Here is a 17,566-nt window from a genome sequence, read left to right as displayed (position 1 = left end):
AGATATTTGGGGTTGTCACAACTTGGGTGGGTGCTGATGCCCTGGAATGCTAGAAACACCCTAAGGTGCACAGGACAACTGCCCACAATAAAAAAGGATCTGGGCCCAAGTGTCTACAGGGTGGGGCGGAGAGAGCCTTGCCTAACTGTACATTGCTTCCCAGAACAGAATTAGAGTAGAGGATGCTTTGGGGTCAGACGACCTCATATCCATTCATTCTCTAACTTATTCATTCATCCATCCATCCACTCATCCTTCCATCCATCCACCTACTCATCCATCCATCTATCCATCATCCATCCACTCATCCATCCATTCACTCATCTATCTATCCATCCATCATCCATCCATCCACCCATCCATCCATTCACTCATCCATCCATCCACACATGCACCCTACAGACACCCACTGAGTGTCCTGGGAGTGGGCAGCGGTAGGTCCTGGAGGTCTGCTGTGAGGTCCCTGCTGCCGTGGAGTTGATGTGAGGAGAGACAGATAATACCCTGTCTAGGCCTGAGGATGACTCTAAGCGCTGGGAGAACATGAGCAGAGTAGGAGGAGGGGGTGACAGAGTCAGGAGTGAGCTATGCTGGAGAGAATGGGGTTTGTGTGCTCGATAAGGTGGGAACCTCCAGGAGCCAATGCCCTCAATGAACGCCCATCCTGCCCTCAGACTTGCCCTGCCCACCAGTGCCTGCTCATGGACCTGGATGGACCAACTTCTTGCAGGTGTTGAGGTCCTTCGCCATGGGTCTTCTCGCCATCCTTCCATCAGTGGACACCACTAACTGGCTGGGCCCCTTCCTGGTGCATGTGGGCAGACGCTTCTCCCTGTGCTGTGCACACCAAGTGGGGAGGAACGTGGCCGGTTACCGTTACACCTGCTGCACTGGGGCCAGGCTACTTGTACCCTCAGTGCATGGTGTGGGGGACATACTCATCTGTGCCATAAGTTCCAAACAAGCAGCAGGAGTCCTGACCCCTTGACAGCCTCTGAGGAGAGTCTGGTCTATAGGCAGCCGTGCCCATCATCTTGCTCTGACCAGTTAGGGCCAGTCAGGTGGGGGCTGTGGGGCTGGTGGACCCAGAGGAATAGCACCTGGGCTTTGGAGGCACTGCCACCTGGTGGCAGCACCAGGTATGGCAATGAGGACCGAGTTTCATATCTACTTGGAGTTAGGACCTGCAGCAGAGGCCGTGCAATGAACAAGGGGAGCGGAGGGGACCTGGGAGTGACAAGCAGTGGTCGGGTGTCCAGAAGAAACCAGCCTGGTAAACAGTCTGCCAGCCTCAGGGATCGCCCCTAGGCCAAAAGGGGCTGCTAAGAAGTGCCTCAAAGTGCTGTTTTAAATCTCATTCCCCTCACTGGCTGTCCACACTGGAGGAGTTCACCAGAGACCCCTGTTGTAAAGCAGACGCCCCCTCCTCACCCAAACTCAATGAATTAAGTAAACCAGGACTGGAGCTGGAGAGGCTGAGAGATCCCGGAGCAGGAACAGCTGGGGCAGGGGTAGCAGTGGGTTCAGCTCCCGGATGGGGCCGAAGTCCCTTCCAGCTGCTCATCTGTGCCCACAATTCAGCAGCACATTTGGCCGGTGCACTGAGGAAACTTCTCTGCGGGGCCTGTTTGTTCATCCAGCAAACAGGATGAAAGAAGCCAGCACCTCTCTCTGCTGAAACCTGGTCCAGGAACAAGGCATCTGGGTAGGGGGAAGTGGGACGCCTGTGCAGGCAAAGGGTTGAGTCAGGGGGTTGCAGGGGACTCAGATAGGCCAAGAGGAAACAGTTACACAGGAAGGGAAGCTTGCTGGGGCGACTGGAACCCAGCAATAAGTCAGGGAAAAAAAGGACCCCTAGGATTCTGAGCCCTCAATGAGGGCAGGCGAGTCCCAGAGGAAAGCCTGCACTGCTCCATCCACAATGGCAACTGCAGGACTCCAGAGACGGCTCACTGGCTCCTGCAGCCTCAGAGCCCAGCTGGGCGGCCACATTCGCTGGCTGCCTCCCCACAGGCTCATCTGGCTGTCCCTCCCTGGGAGGGGGCAGGGAGGCCAAGGGCCCCGGTGCCTCAGGGTCCCCACAGACCTGTGGGAGGACCTGCTCAGGGCTCCAGTGCAGGGCAGATGGTGCACTGGTCTCAGAGCCCATCAGCTTGATCCCAGGCTTCTGGGTAACCGGTCCTGTTTTGGTCCCAGAGCTCTGAGTCCAGGAACACACCTGCACCAACTGGGTCAGCCAGGAGAGGCTGACGGTGGGAACAGGGGCCTCTGCTGGTGCCCTCACACCACCCTGGCTCTCCCCGTATGGGCAGAGCAGGGATTGCAAGGCCTGAGGTTGGCAAAGGGCTCCCGGCTTGGATGTGAGTCCCTGACACTCAGCGGCTGTTCACAGCCACCATCGCACAGCTGTGCTTCCAGCCCTGGAATTCGAGGTCTGCCTGGGAGGTCGCAGGCAATCTCTTTGCTGTACCTCCTGGCCCCGCAGGTTAAGTGGCTCTGATTTATGTAAATCCAGGTGATGCCTAAATAACGTGCCCCGTACACATGAGCTTACCCTGGACCTGTATCTACGTGGCAGCCGTGCATCCAGCCCTGCCAACAGCCACTTTCCCAGCTGTGGGGAACCAGAGGGGCTGCTGAGCCACCGCGCCCACAGGGCCAAAGAGCAGGAGGGACACCTGGGGCCAGTTGGTCTGGGCAGGAACAGACTGGAAACGCTGGCTGGGGGCATAGTTGTGAGACGTGAGACCTTTCCTCTCAGGCTCACAAATCCAGCAGGTTCATCTGTTGCAGGACCCTCTGCCTCAGGACAGGTCCATGGCTAGATGGGGACACTGGCCATCAGCATCCACACCTGGCAAACTATTACAGCCTGTGCAGCTCTGATGAGGGTCTTTTCTGCGGCATCAATCTATATCTCCATTCACAGACATGTCTTATCATTCAACCTTCCTGAAACTTCCACTTCATAAATCCGTGACTACTGAACACTTCAGCTTCATGAAAAGCACCATCTAGATGAGAGACTGGCAGACAGCACCTGGATTCCACCTACTCCCCACTCCGCCCACCCCTTCTTCTCATCCACACCCAGAACCACAGTCACACATGGCTGTGTGTTAGTCGTTCAGTCAACTCTTGGCAACCCCATAGGCTATCATCCGCCAGGCTCCTCTGTCCATGGAATTCTTCAGGCAAGAATACTTGAATGGGTTGTGATTCCTTCCTCCAGAGGATCTTCCCAACCCAGGGATCAAACCCAGGTCTCCCACACTGCAGAATTTTTACCATCTGAGACACCAGCGATCCTGCTTGAGGGCAATTTACTAACAAGAAGCACTCCAGGTTGCTCTTGTTCATCATTGCCGCCAGATCCCAGATAAAAAGGTGAGTGTACAATTTCCAGAGTCTTGAAACTTCAGGAAACCACACTCTGGTCTCTGAAAAACCACAGGCTGAACCCACCCTGGTGACTGCTGCCCCCTGGTGGCCACACATACTCTCTGCAGGCCACCTGGAGCGTTTGTCGGCGGCAGGAGGCTAAGATCCCCCATCAGGTCCTGGAGGTGCTGCAGCGGCTGAAGGCGGTGTGGGGGCACCGGCAGGTGTCGGGGGTACAGATGGAGAGGAGACAAGACAGGAGGGGTGGCCAGAGCCGGAAGCAACTGTCCTGGCTGGTGGCTCAGATATATATGGTCCATGGAATTCACCAGGCCAGAATACTGGAGTGGGTAGCCTTTCTCTTCTCCAGGGGATCTTTCCAACCCAGGGATGGAACCCAGGTCTCCCGCATTGCAGGTGGAGTCTTTACCAGCTGAGTCACAAGGGAAACCCAAGAATCCTGGAGTGGGTAGCCTATCCCTTCTCCAGCAGATCTTCCCGACCCAGGAGAGCCAGGGTCTCCTGCATTGTAGGCGGATTTCTTTACCAACTGAGTTATCAAGGTGCCCACAAATTAGAGGTGTGGGGTGAGAGGCAGGGGGAGGAGCTAAGAGAGAGTATAGTGGTTCCAATGCCATCACCTTTCACCCCCAACACAGGGCCTGTCCTGCCTGGGGAGTCACTGAAGGTTCCGAGTATCCCATCAGCAGGTTGAAGCCTCCCCCAAGGGCAGTGTGCCCACTGGAGACCCTTCGTCCAGGAGGGTAAGCCAGTGTGCTGGCAACACCGAGAACCCAACCCTCCCTTTGCCCCCTCCCCACCCTGGGAGCCCCAGGGCAGGACAACTGCCAACCCCCTGCCCACCCCAGAAATGATACAACCCACGGAGGACACGCAGCCACTGTAGTGTAGCTTGTTTTTATTTATGTCCACAAATATTTCAAAAAAATTACAAAATACTCAAATGGAGAGAACACAGAAGTCACAATTTCTGGGTGTCTACTGTTTACACTGTGTTATCTCATGGCAAACTACTCATATATACATTTAGCTTCAAGATATATATAAACGTAGCAAATCAGAATGTACACTCTGCTCTGCTGCTGCCGCAGTGAAGCTCGACCTCGACGACAGTGAACAAGATACACGTGAAACACGGAAACGCAAAACTCAACTCCCAACCAAGGCAGGAAACCCAAACGGAAACCAGGGGGCTGGGCTTCAAAGACACCGCGAAGGTCTGGGGCCTCCTACACACACTGGAGTTGACCAGTGAGGGTTTCAGGTTCTGGGTTTTTAAATGGAAGAATCTCAGTGCTTCACCTGGGGACGTGAGGAGAAAACCAAAACCAAACGAGAAAATGCCTTCAGACAGTTTTCAAATACAGACTCCCAAGTACTTCACTCTCTCTTCTTTGGAAAAATGGATGATAGAGAGAGGAGATCAAGAAGGTGTAACTAAACGGTAGGCATCATGGTCTACCAGAAGGGAGAAGAGGAAGGGTGGGCAGGCAGGGGCGTCCGTGCTGGAGCCGGGAGCGGCAGGAAGGCGCCTGGCTCAGAGGCGTGGAGCCTGAAGCATTGAGCCCGCCCCCACGGCACGTGGCGAGCCTTGGTGACATGACTGCTCCTGGCCAACCGGCCATGAAAGTGATAACAAAGTTTCCATCTGAGCCTACCTCCCCTCAAGGAGCTAAAGTTAAGGCAGAAATGGAATGAGAGAAAAACCAGAGGAAAAAACCTACTACTACAAACATTTTCAACAGACCAAACAACCCCTTATCTGTCCCAACTGAAACTGAACATGGTTTGACAGACACTGGAAATGCCCTCACCACAGGTCTGAATCCAGAACCTGAATCTGAGCCAATACCTGCTGGTTTCTAGGTCAAAGCGCCAGCCTCTCGGCCCACCTCTCCGTGGTCTGGGACATGCTCCATGTCCGCTGACCCCAGGTGGGACTCCGGCTCTCCTTTCACTCTTGGCTGGGACCCCTGCACATCATGGCAGGAAAGGCCCTCAAGGGTCTGAGACAAGAGGGACAGACAAGGGCACATCCTGGCAGAAAGTCTCATCAACAGGTGCATAACGGCCCCCAGTGTCCTCACCCTCTGTTCTGGAGAAAGGGCATCACATGGGCACCTTGGAGAGCAGAGGCAGGCTCGGGGCTTCCTGTCCCCTCGGAGGGGCCCCCATGTGGAGCCTGCCTCCCACTCTACGTCCACGACCCCTGTCCTGCTTCTGTGAGGCAGAGCAGGACACCACGTGTGGTGATACGAGGATGCGACAGGACTGCCACCCACAACTGGGACACCTCCTGGAGGCCCCCACCCCAAAGCAGCCTCTGAGTGGGGCAAGGACGGCCCGGCCTCCCCACAAGGAGATCCGAATGACCACACACACCAGAAAGCAGGCTTCTGACAGATCCTTTGGCAAGCACACGTGCTTAGTGAGAATTGTTTTCTTCAATTTTCTAGGATGTTTATGAAATAGTCCAAATATGGGGGGGGGGGGGGAGAGCAGTTCATCCAGACCAATCAAATGCGCGTGTACAGAAATCTACAAGGAAATCTACAACCAGACACACAGGAACATGTGCTTTCGCGCCCGCAGAGACGGAACGGGGGACACTCAACTCCTGCGCTCCCAGTGCACAGCGAGTTGGCTGAGCTCACCGCGGTCTGCACCGCTGGCAAAGCAGGAGCCGGGAACAGACAGGAGTGAGAACCAAAGCAGCAACACAAAGAAACGGCTTGTAATGTTGTCTCTGCAATCCCTGGCTGCTCCCAAACTTAGCCCCTAGCCTCCTCTGCCCCTTTGTAACTAGTAACGCCCATCTGTTCCCTTTAATTAAAGGGATAATTATATATAACTTTTTATTAAAAAATCAACTCTGTATTCTGTCAATAGCTGGTAGGAATTCACAATTAGTGACATGGCTGGAAAAAATAGATCAGAATAGTAGTAGTTCATGGAAAGAAAAAAAAAAGGCTGTTCTAAAATTATTTATTTACAGACGTAAAAAGCCATGCACAGAACCTCCTCAAATTATGAAGATCTCCTACAATGTATTAAAATAAAATATTTTTTAAAAATTATAGCTCTTGGATTCCAAACTCAGATGCTGCAGACCGTGTGGGTTCTGGGACACACGCAACTGAGTGTGTCTGCACGCACTGAAGGGTGTGAACTGGGATCTAGCACCTACTGAGAAAAATCAAGGAAGGAAAAGAAAGCTAAAGCCAAACCCCAAGACTGCAGGGGGACTTTCTGGGTGTTCAGTCCAGTCCAGGACTCACTAAGTTTCTGGGGGACTGTCATGCAGGGAGACCCAAACCAGTCTCAAGGAATCCTCTCTACAAACGAACACTATGTATGCTGATACATTTTTAGTTGTGGGGTTTTTAAATATATAAAGAAATCTTTAGAAGATATTCTTTTTGCTTTTAGAGCTCCTATTGTATGTAAAAAGTCCTGTTTCTCTCCCCCAAGAATTGGGGTTTCCACAGCCAGCGTTAACAAATAAATAACTTATAACTGCTTGTCACCTTCTTTCTTCAGTCGACTAGAAAAAGAAAAGGAAAAAAAAAAAAAAAAAAAAAAAGTCATAGGTGTCAGGCCCAGGCAGGCCTGCAGCTGGAGGATCTGGACGCCTGAGCAGTTGCCACACTGCTGACCCCCTCCCTGCCCCGCTCCCTCCCCCACCCTCAAGACCATCAGGAGTCCCCTCACTGGCAGGGGAACAGCCTGGCACTTGTTGATATGGGGTGGGGAGCAGGGTGAGTGCAACTGGGAGGGGCGGTCACCAGGCTGGGGCGAGGTTGGGGACCCACAGATGGAGAGGGCCTGGCCTCCCCCTCAGCCCCTCCCCGCCTTACCTGTAATAATCCTCCTGACTGGGCAGGTGGCCACCATGCATGTGGGGGTGTCCATGCAGCCACTGCTGCTCCATGGCCAGTCTCTGCAGCTCAGCCGACTGGGCGTGCATGGCCTGCAGCTGGTGGGCTGCCGACATGGGGGGTGGGATGGCCCCAGGCAGGTCTCGGGGGTAGGGGGTGCCTGTCAAACACCAAACAGCCTCTGCTATAGCAAGGCCAAGGCAGTGGCCAGGATGAGGCTGCCAAGGAGGTCAGGTCAGGAGAGAGCCTCCTGAAGGCAGGATCAAGCGGTCACCTACTGGGCAGGGACCAGCAGAGCAGAGCCTCTGGGGAGAAACAAGTGTGGTCCCTGCGCCCCCTCCCCCCACCTCCCATGGGGCCCCTCCTCCTCAGCCTACTGCCTGGTCACAGAGGCCTGCACTCACCTTCCTACTCCCCTACTCCCTCTGGGCTCCTGTTGTGCATTTACAGCCTCATCCCCAGATCCCCGGGGGCGGGGGTCTGCCTGCCCAGCTCCCAGGGCTCCCTACTACACAGGAGAGGCCTGTGCTGAACACAGAGTAAATGCATGAATGGGACAGCAGACTAGACCCCTGACCAACCCTCCCTGGCCCCCTCCTTCCCCAGGCATCTTCTTACCAAAAACTGGGTGACGGAGCATCTCGTGCTCATGGGGGGGCTGTCCAAGCAGAGGGTTGGGGAGGGTGCCAGGGGGGTAGGGAAAGCGCGCCAGGTGAGGGCCAGCGGTCAGGGGGTCGACCAGCGGGTGAACGGGGCCCGCTGAACCTAGAAAAGGGGGCAGAAGCACAGGGCTCGGGAGCTGCTCGCCCTCCTCTGTGGTATTCACAGCGACTTCCTCCTCTCCACAGATGGCTTCCGGTCACCAGGCCATCAATAACCCTGACCTGCTAACCCAGAGTGGCTGTCGCCCTCCCCAACTCCCCGCACCTGCACGGAGCTCCAGAAAGTGACAGAGTGAAGAGCTGACCACGTGTTTCTTCCCCAGTCTCCTCAGAGCCCCAGTCTCATTTTGGCAAGGACCCTGAATCTGCAGCGCCCCAGAGCCAACTGCCCCAGCCTCATGCTGGGCCTGTGAGATCTACTGACCCAGGCTGCCTCCCTGGCTCTTCACCCACAGGACCCAAAGCAAAGCAGGTGCTGCCTGTTTTGCTCAGGGCTCAGAAAGCCCTGGCCTCTCCCAGTGACCCTTTCAGCACGTCGCCTGTCTGTTCCCTGGAGTCACCCTCTCCGGCCCTGGGGCCTCTGCACCTACACTCTCTAGGCCTGAGGACGCTCCTTCCCTGGCTCCAACACCTCCCACCCTCCAGATGCCTCTCTACAACAGCAGCGCTGCTGCTCCCAGCTCTCTGCTCAGTCAGCCTCCCCAACACTAACTGCTCCTCACAAACTCAGACATGTTTATCAACTGTCCCCAGGTTTGAAAGGCGAATGTGGACAGGGGTGTCACCAGCTTCTACAGCTATGCCGGGCACACTGCAGGTCCTCAGTAAACATTTGTCAGGTGAACGAACATGCTAAGAACACTCGCCTGTCCTCTCGCAGGACTGAGGCCCACCTGCTGCTAACCCCAGGGCTTAACCACAAACATTCCTCATGCTGGGACCACGGGGTGAACCCCGCGTCAGGTGGGGCTGTGAACATGTGTAGGAAACTGGAGGTTGCCCTCCTTCCCTCTGGGGCCCACCCTGTCCGTTGTCTCCCTCCCCGCCCAGAAGGGGCCCAGGGGCCCCCACAGCAGGCCCTGACCCCCCTCCCACCCTGTCTGGCCAGTCTGCAGAGCCGCCCAGTGGAACACCAATCGTGTCGGTGTCGGCCTCAGACCAGCCTGCACCCCTGGCCGCCGACCAGTGGGCCTTCCAGAGATCTTGCTCCTGGAGTGGACAAGACTGGGCGGTCCTGGCCAGGTGAGCCAGCTCCAAGCCAGCAGAAGCCCGAGCCCTGTTCCCCAAGGGGGAGCAGAAAAGCTCTCACTGGTGACAACCCCCAGCTTCCCCGGGGTGTCCTAGTTGCCTCCAGGCGGCCCCAAAGGCTCTGCCCTGCTCCTCTAGACCCGTCTCCTGCTCTCAGGCAGCCCCAGCGAGCATAGGCCACCTCCTCCATCCCAGCCCCACTGCAGGCGCACGACTGAGAACCCAAGCTTCATCAGGAGATGGCGAGCAGAGGGCCCCAGGTGACTCTGGAGCCAGGGGGGATGCTGGGTACCCTCACACGTGCCAGGAGCTGCAAGCTCTGCTCTAGACAGCAGCCCCCCGACTCCCATAGACCCGCAGAGGGTGCCCACCTTGGTGGAGGGGGTCCTGCTGGTGGAGGTGCAGGTGAGAGTGGATGTGGGAGTGCTGGTGGTGGTGTGGGGTCACGTTGAACATCTGCAGCCGGGCCAGGGGGTCGCTGGTCAGCGAGGCCATGCGCTCGGCATGGATGCGCTCGGCTGCCAGTCTGTCCGGGTAGCTCATCTCAGGCCGCAGCTGGGGCCCGGCCAGGGCCAGTCTCTCCCTTTCCAGGGGGTTCAGACCGGGATGGAAAGACGCAAAAGGGTGGGGGCCAGCGGCAGGGGGGATGGTGAGGGCACCGTGCCGGGCAAAGTGCTCCATGGGGTTGGCGGCTGGGTGCAGGGGATCCAGCTCCGGGGGCTTCACCTCGAAGCCCGGCTTCATCCGCTCCCGCAGCTCCCGCTCCCGGAGCTCCCGCTCTCGGATCTCGCGCTCCCGCAGCTCCCGCTCACGGATGGTGGGGTCAACGTTGTAGAGGCCGGGCATGTGGTAGGCCAGCAGCGGGTCGGTGGGGTTGAGGGGCACGTAGAAGGGGTGGTTGCGGTTGGTGGGTGACATGACATGGGGCCGGGCGTACTCGCTCAGAGTCCGGAGGGCCGGTGTGTCGGGTCCGATGTAGGGGGGCACGGCCGCAATGGTGGTGGGCGGGGGCTCGAAGGATGGCCGCATGTGGCCAGGACCGCCGAGCTGGGGGTCGCTGAGGCGGCCTTCATGTGCCGAGCTGGACGCCTTCTGCAAGAGTAAAGACGCTGTGAGGGGCAGGCGCCTGGCCCCTGGCCCAACCGACTGGGTCCCCCACCCCACCGCTTGTCCAGACCTGCTGTGACGGGGGACCAGGAGACCCAGAGGGGTCAGCATATCGTGGACACAGAAGTAAGGCTGGTGGGTGCTGAGAGACAGTGAGGGGGTGGCCCACTCAAGGCGGGCGCGGGGACCAGCCCTTGATGCCCACGGAGCAGGCTGCCCTCCCGACTCACGGCCGCTCGCTCAGCCTCGCGCTCCCGTTCCCGCTCGCGTTCTCGCTCCTTCTCCTTCTCCTTCTCCCGCTCCCGCTCCTCTCGTGCCTTCTGCTCGGCCTCCCGTTTGGCCTTCTCGATGGCCTCCTCCCTCTTCTTGGCCAGTTTGGATCCCGCCAGAGGCATGAAGTACAGGTCGGTCCGTGCACACGAGTTGTAGCCCCGGTCCAGGTGTTTGTAGAACCTACAAAGGCCCGGTGTCTCGCTGGGTCCCAGCTGAGGCCCCAGCTACCCGTCCTGGACGCACCTGGGTTCCCGGGACCTCTACCTGGCAGACTGGCTGGCGTGGCTGGGGGTGTCCACCACAGTGGGCTCAGGGGACGGGCTCCGAGGCGGGGGAGGGGGGCTCTCGGGCTCCTCAGCATCGTCCAGAGCCTCTTCCTTGATCTGGACGGTGGGGAGTGGGCAGGTTGCCCCCCCAGGTACACTGCCTCCCGAAGAAACGGCAGCAGAGCAGGGTGGCTGGGCCGAGGGGCCAGATCCCGCCGGAGGAGTAGAGGTGGAGGGGCAAGTTGGAGGGGTGATAGGAGGGGGGCCCCCAGGGACAAAGGGGTGTTGCGCAAACGGGGGCTGAGGGGGCACCTGGTGGAGGCCCGTGGCGGGGTGGGAGGTAGCAGCGGGGGGCAGGCCCTGGCTCTGAGTCAGCACAGGGGGCTGTGCAGGGGATGAGGGCAGTGGCTGGCTCTGTGGCATGAGCTGCAGGGGCGGCGGGTGGGCTGAGGGCGGGTGGTGAGTGGACAGGGAGCTCAGGGGCTTCAGAGCAGGAGGGGGCGGGAGGTTGGCATTCATGGAGAAAGGAGAGGGCCCCGAAAGGTGAGGGGGGTGCTTGTGGGCCTGGGGCGCTGGCAGCTGGGGGATGGGCGTGGTGGGCGGGGGCTTGATGTGGGGCATGGCCAGGGGTGCTGGGGGCAGGGGCTGCTCCCGGGGGGGCTGCTGAGGCTGCAAGGCTGACTGAGGGGTAGGGGGCTGCAGGGAGGTGTGAGGGTGGGCTGCTGCCTGGGACACCTGGGGAGGGAGGCCAAAGGGCTGTGGGGGCCCCGGGTGCTGCAGTAGGGACCCAGCCTGGAGGCCATGAGGGCCGGGCGGGCCCTGACTGTGCAGAGGGGGCTGGGTGTGGGGTGGGGCGGTGGTCTGGCCGGCTGGGCCCGTCAGTGGCTGCAGCGGGGGGTGCGGTGAGGCCAGCCGCTGTGGGTGGAGAGCGGGCGCCTGCTGGATGTGGGCATGAGGAGCAGCAGCTGAGGGGGCTTGTGGCTGGGTTGGGGGCTGGGAGGCCGAGGGGGAACCCTGTGAGGGGCCCGCGGGGGCAGGTGTGGGCCCCTGGGTGGGCAGCTGGGCAGTCCCTGGCAGGGCAGAGGAGGGGGCTGGGGTAGCCCCTCCAGGAGCCTGCAGGGCAGAGGGCTGCGTCGTCTGCTGGGCCGAGGAGTCCGAGTCACTTTCGTTGTCCTGGGGGCTAGGGATGCTGGGGGACGTGCTGCGATTGTCCTGGTCAATGTCTTTGGGGTCACTGCTGCCCTCATCGTTGACGCTGCGGCTGTCCGAGCTCTCCCCCTCACCTTCAGATGGCGAGTTGGGCCGGCTGATCTCCTGGGGCCAGAGAAGGAGGATGGAAGGTCTAGGGAAGCCGGACACCCCCTGCCCCACCACATAGCGAGGTCTGGCTGAGGAGGCAGCAAGCAGGGATCACAGGTCCTGCCCTGACTTGGCCAGTCTTGGAGGTGCTCTAGGCCCCTTCCTGGGAGGCAAGACACGGCCACCGCCCAGGGGGCTTCTCAAGGGACAAGAGCTGCTGGAGGCAGTCAACATGGTTCAGCCTCAAGCCTAACCTGGGTTTTTGTCTTCTTGGAGCTGGTCCTGTCAGCCTCTTCTGTATCCGAGGTCCCCTTCTCCCGCTGGCGCTTGGTGCTCTTAAGAGGGGATGTGGCTTCCTCCTTCACCTTCTGCAGCGGGAAAGCCCACGAGAAGCCTCAGGCCAAGGGAGGATGGCCCAGCAGCCTCAGGCAATGACAACCACTTGCTGACACCTGGACTCCCCCTACACCATGCTCCACCCCCAGAAACAAGAAAGCTCTGGAAGGGGCCAGTGGGGCCAGGAAGGAACAAGTATCTGCGGACAGGAAACTTAAGGCAGAGGTGGCCCCCATAGGTCTGTGCTGGGAATTACGTGGACCCCTTTTTCTAGGCCCCCGTCTGCAACCCCAGGCGAGGCCTTGCTGGTGCCCGCGAGGTCCCATGAATGACCGAGAGACTCGGAGGAGCTGAGTGCAGACTCCAGCAGCCCCTACCACCTGCCCTCCCGGCAGCTCACCTTGGCTGACTTCTTCACTGTCTCTGCTTTACTGTCGTTGCTGGAGGTGCTGGCCGCGCTGGGAGAGTTCCGTCCGCTGGAGCGGATGTCTTCATTGATGGGCGAGGCACGACCATCAGGGCTGGCTGGCTGCTTCTTCCGACCGCTGCGCAGTGTAGACATCTGCCCACCCCAACCGGAGGCTGGTGAGACTCGACCCCAGTCCCCACATGGGCCACCTGGGCCCAGTTCCCAGGCAGGAGCCTCCAGAGTAGGTCAAATCCCAGCCCCTGGCAAACCACAGGCACCCCTGGCTGTCCCTCACTGCATAGGAGTCAACATGGAGCAAAGCAAGGAAGGGGTGAATGGGTGAATTTACATGGAAAAGAGCGATTCTCAGCTTAAACTCGAAGCTCTCATCTCCTCCAGGGACTGTCCTGAATGACACAAGCTGGAAGTGGGCAGGGCTGTCTGAGGGGCAGAGGTTGGCCCGAGTGATGTTACACCTGAGCTCGGCTTTAAGTCACTCCCCCTCTTCTGTCTGCTCCATGGAACTGCCTGCTCCTCCCACCAAACACACACGCATACCGGCCAATTTCACGTGATAGGATGAGAAGTGACCCAACCAGATGAGCTGTCTAATAATGCAGCTCAGCTCCTAAAACCCCCAGGCCTTGAGGACATTTCTGCAAGGCCACAGGGCTCAGAAGGGATGGGGGTACAGCGATTCATGCTGGTCCACCAGCTCCCTGAGGAAATGTGAGGGAGGAGAGAACCAAGGGCTCTTCCCCACAGGCTGGGCACGTCCCCTCCAGGGTCTGTTTCTCTGCCCGAAATGAAACACTCCCAGCCTCCTCCTGGTGGGAGACGCGCGCAGGCTGCCTGGCCAGAGACTCACCGAGCCACGACTCCGCCGCGTCCTCATGCTATGCTTCCCGCTGAGCCCATCGTCCTCCTCTTTGACGGGCTTGAACATAAAGGGCGGGGGGTCCACGGGCTTCTCGATGGGGGGCAGCTCGCCGTACTTCTTGAAGTGGATGCGGCAGTCGGTGCACAGCAGGATGTTCTCCCGGCCCCCGTGGTGCCAGTCCTTGGAGGCTGCAGGAGGGAGGGGAGGCGGTGTGGCTGCCAACCTCAGACACCAACGTCCAAGGCTACAGACATCCAAGCAGGGAGGCCCTTCAGTGGGCTCGGCTGACCCTGGTACCACGAGGACCACATGGCCCTGGCCTCGGCCGACACCTGTCACTCAACAGCTCGGGTGCTGCCGCCCTGCTTCTTCCTAGAAGGAAAGGATCTCAGGACTGTCCACCACCCCACCTCATCTCAGGATGAACTGACAGGAAGAGGTGGCAGCAGGCTCCCCGGAAACATAGGCGCCTCTGCCCTGACCCTGAGCAAGTCTGTCCCAGCCCCTGGTCAGCACTCCAGCCTGACTGCTAACAGGAAAGTCCTCCACTTTCTAAGTAACCCTTAAGACAATGCAGATGTCAAGTCTCCAATTTGATTCCCCAGACATTCAGAACCGGGAAGTGCCCGAGCCTGGCTGCTCCAGCGAAGGCCCCCCTCCCACAGGCCCCACTTACTGGTGGTGAAGCAGTGGCGGCAGGCGTAGCCCTTCAGCTCCTGCTCACTGTCCTCGCTGTCAAAGTCATCCTCACTGGCTGAACTCAGGTCCACTGGGCATCATGGGCACATGAAGGGGTGGGGGAGACACCATCATGCTGGGCCAAGACTGGACCCCCTGTTACCTCTGACCTGCCCCAGACTCTGGGCCAACAGTCAGAGCGGGCCAGCAGGCTGGCTGGAGCAGTGTTCACAAAGGACCACTCTGAATTTCTCAGAGCCAGTCATCAGAATGAAGAACTCGTGTATGAGGGATGGTACCCAACAATCTGCTCTGTCATTCTGGTGGTCTGCTGTCACACCTCAATCCTGGAGAAGCTGGCACTGATGCCCACAGATGGTGGATCTGACTTTCTGAGGGGTTTCCTCTACATCAAGGCTCAGTGCCCTGGGCCAAGACAGGATCACAAGCCATGAATCTAGTTTTCAAAGGTTAAGAAGGTGTGGGCTTCACTTTTGTATAAGATTGCAGATCACAATGGGACCAAGAGGAGGATCTCAGAAAAGTAGGAGGAAGAAGAAAATGTTAAACTGATCGTATTGCGACCACAAGTACTAAGGGAGATCACTAAGGGAGCTCGTCCTCCAAAGTCAAAAACCGCCTCAGGCCAAGGCCAAGGCCAAGACTTACAGATAATATTAAGTTTCAGAAAAATCTATATGCACAAGTAGTTTGTAAAACTCTTAGATCAGGCTTTGCAACACACACACATGCACGCACATATACCACTGCCCCAGCCCCAACACAAGCTCTGCCAAGGACGGCTGTGAGAGCAGGTTCACCCAGAGCTGGGACATGGAAGCTTGTGGCGTGTGCAAAGCCCCCACTTACAGAATTCACTGGACGGGGGTCTGGAGGGCGTGTTGACGGGCGTGGACGCAGTGCGGGTCTTGATCCTCCGGAACACGGCCTGCCTGCGGTGCCTGCGGTGGGCCCGGGAGCTGGCTGCTTCCGGGGTTTTCTTCCAGTAGTAATAGAAGGTGATCAGTTCTCCCTGCAGGAGAGAAGGGTTGGCTATGAGGCAGATGCACAGCCTTGGAGCAGAGGCTGGCTTTATCGCAGCTGTCCTGGAGGCCTGGGCTCACTTGAGACACACCCGTGGAGCTGCCTGTGCAATGGGCCAGTAGGGCCTGTCTGCCAGCCCGTCAGAGCATAACTTCTAGACATCAAGAACATTTATTGACAACAAGTATCTGCTGGGTGCCTACTATGAGCAGTTCTAAGCACTGGAAGTGCATCAATAAACCTTCGACAGAAAGGAGAACGCCTGTCCTCCAGGTCTGTGTATGTATATGCACGAGTGCACACAGGGAACATCTCTGCACAGCAAGTCAGTGAATCCACATGGGGAAACATGGAAATGCCCAGCCAGGGAGACCATTCCAGAAACAACTGAAGCTAACAACTGAGGTGGCCGGAACTGGGGCCAGGAGGGAGGTTGGGAAGAACAGAGCCCAAGCCCAGGAAAAGTGCTATACAGCCCCTGGCCAGGCCCAATGCCCACCCCGGATGAGCCAGCACAGGGTGCTGACGGCGAAGCTGAGGCCTGGCAAAAAGACTGAAGAGTGGATGCAGCACACGCTGGTGCTGGGTAGAGAGGAGACACCACACGTCCCAAGGTCAGTGTGTAAGGCCAAATGAGCTCCTCTTTTCATGGAAGGCCCCGAAGAAATGGAGCCAAGACAGCTTTTAAAAACAAAGCCAGGAGAAATGAGTCCAAATGCAACTTCTTAATAAAGGGCACTTGTGGCCCTCCCAGCCTCAAGGGGCTCAACCATAAGTTCACACACACACGTATACACATGCACGTACACACAATATGTACATACCTACACACATGTACAGAATACACATGCGCACACACATACTCGTACACACACGTGTGTACACACACATACATACACACAGGGGCTGGGGGCAGCAATGGCATGTTCCACTAACGCTGGCTAACAAAAGACCAGTATCTTGGGGGTCTTTGCTTTAAGAAAAAGTGTCTCTACTTAGAATTTAAAAATAGTTAAAACAGTCAGAGAGCCTCGATCACACTGATCTTCTCTAATTACATCACTACTCTGGAAAGTCAGTACCATATCTTGGGGTGTGTTCTGAACATGGGAAGGTCCCCGCATCTAAGGGTTGGAGCTACTTGGCCAAGGCCCACTCTGTCTCATGGAAAGCTCTCCACTTTGTGAATGCAGGAGCCAAAAAGGGGAAGCAAAGACTGTCCACCAGTGACCTGAGATCTAGCTGGAAAGACCAATGCTGAGGAGACCGAAAGAGACGAAGCAATGCAGGTACCACGTGACACATCCGTGACCAATGGATGCCCAGTCACAAGAGGTTTCTCTGAAAACACCCCCAGGAGCAAGTAAGCCACTCCCCATCCTCTTTCCAGTTCCACACAGCGGTACCTGAACAACACAGGACAATGTAGCAATTGCCCTTGAATTTCTTCCTTGTTTGCCTTCTACATGTCAGTAGAAGTTAGTCTACAAACACAGCCTCCAATGTCCCCATAGTGAGGGGAGCGTCCTGAGCCTCTGAGGTCCCGACCTGAGACACCTCCTGGCTCCTGCCTCTTACTTCCTACCTTCCTGACTTAGCCAGTCATTTATCTATACTGATCTTTTGCTGTTGGCTGGCTGGAGGGCACAAACTCATAAATCCACTGCGATTAAGAGATCTGTGCTGACACCAGTGACCTGGTTCCAGTTTTCCTAGGAGGAAACAGACCAGAAGCCAAGGCAGGTCACTGTCACCCTTCAAACACTGTCAGAGCTGCAGGTGCCTCGTCAGTTCAGAAGGGCAGCTGGTGCAGTAAATCACAGCCCAGTCCCAGGGCTGGAAAGAAGAATGAGAAACCCAAAGGATTCCTGTTCCTCCCACCTCTACCTTCAGTGGAAGTTGTTTCAGGGGCCCAGGGACAGGGCTGAGATGTGAGGGGAAATGGCAAGCTGCAAGAGGCAAAACAAAATAGAAATGGGAGAGAAACCTGAAGGGGAGGCACGACCACCAGGTCTCTGCCACACCTCGGTCTGACCTGTAGGCTGTGAACAAGCCACCCTGATGGTTCTGGGCAGTCCTGGTCT

At 57.6% G+C, this 17,566-nt stretch overlaps 1 protein-coding gene across 10 annotated transcripts in view; it reads right to left on the bottom strand.

Moving 5' to 3' along the window:
- Positions 1–6,370: 6,370 nt before the first annotated feature.
- Positions 6,371–17,566, bottom strand: part of RERE (arginine-glutamic acid dipeptide repeats) — a 409,996-nt gene continuing 398,800 nt past the window's right edge. For all 10 annotated transcript variants that reach the window (XM_055582399.1, XM_055582404.1, XM_055582401.1 and 7 more), the window contains 11 exons: positions 15,309–15,471; positions 14,437–14,529; positions 13,749–13,948; positions 12,872–13,033; positions 12,390–12,503; positions 10,835–12,150; positions 10,528–10,750; positions 9,562–10,282; positions 7,899–8,045; positions 7,260–7,440; positions 6,371–6,946 (listed from right to left, as the gene is read on the bottom strand). In XM_055582399.1, the coding sequence (XP_055438374.1) occupies positions 6,913–6,946; positions 7,260–7,440; positions 7,899–8,045; positions 9,562–10,282; positions 10,528–10,750; positions 10,835–12,150; positions 12,390–12,503; positions 12,872–13,033; positions 13,749–13,948; positions 14,437–14,529; positions 15,309–15,471 (3,354 nt within the window). In that variant the 3' untranslated portion in view covers positions 6,371–6,912. The remainder of the gene's footprint in view (positions 6,947–7,259; positions 7,441–7,898; positions 8,046–9,561; positions 10,283–10,527; positions 10,751–10,834; positions 12,151–12,389; positions 12,504–12,871; positions 13,034–13,748; positions 13,949–14,436; positions 14,530–15,308; positions 15,472–17,566) is intronic.

The sequence above is a fragment of the Bubalus kerabau genome, chromosome 5 (assembly GCF_029407905.1).
Source record: "Bubalus kerabau isolate K-KA32 ecotype Philippines breed swamp buffalo chromosome 5, PCC_UOA_SB_1v2, whole genome shotgun sequence".
NCBI lineage: Eukaryota > Metazoa > Chordata > Mammalia > Artiodactyla > Bovidae > Bubalus > Bubalus kerabau.
The sequence above is the reverse complement of the archived record's forward strand: the minus strand, read 5'-3'. Positions and strand labels throughout refer to the sequence as shown.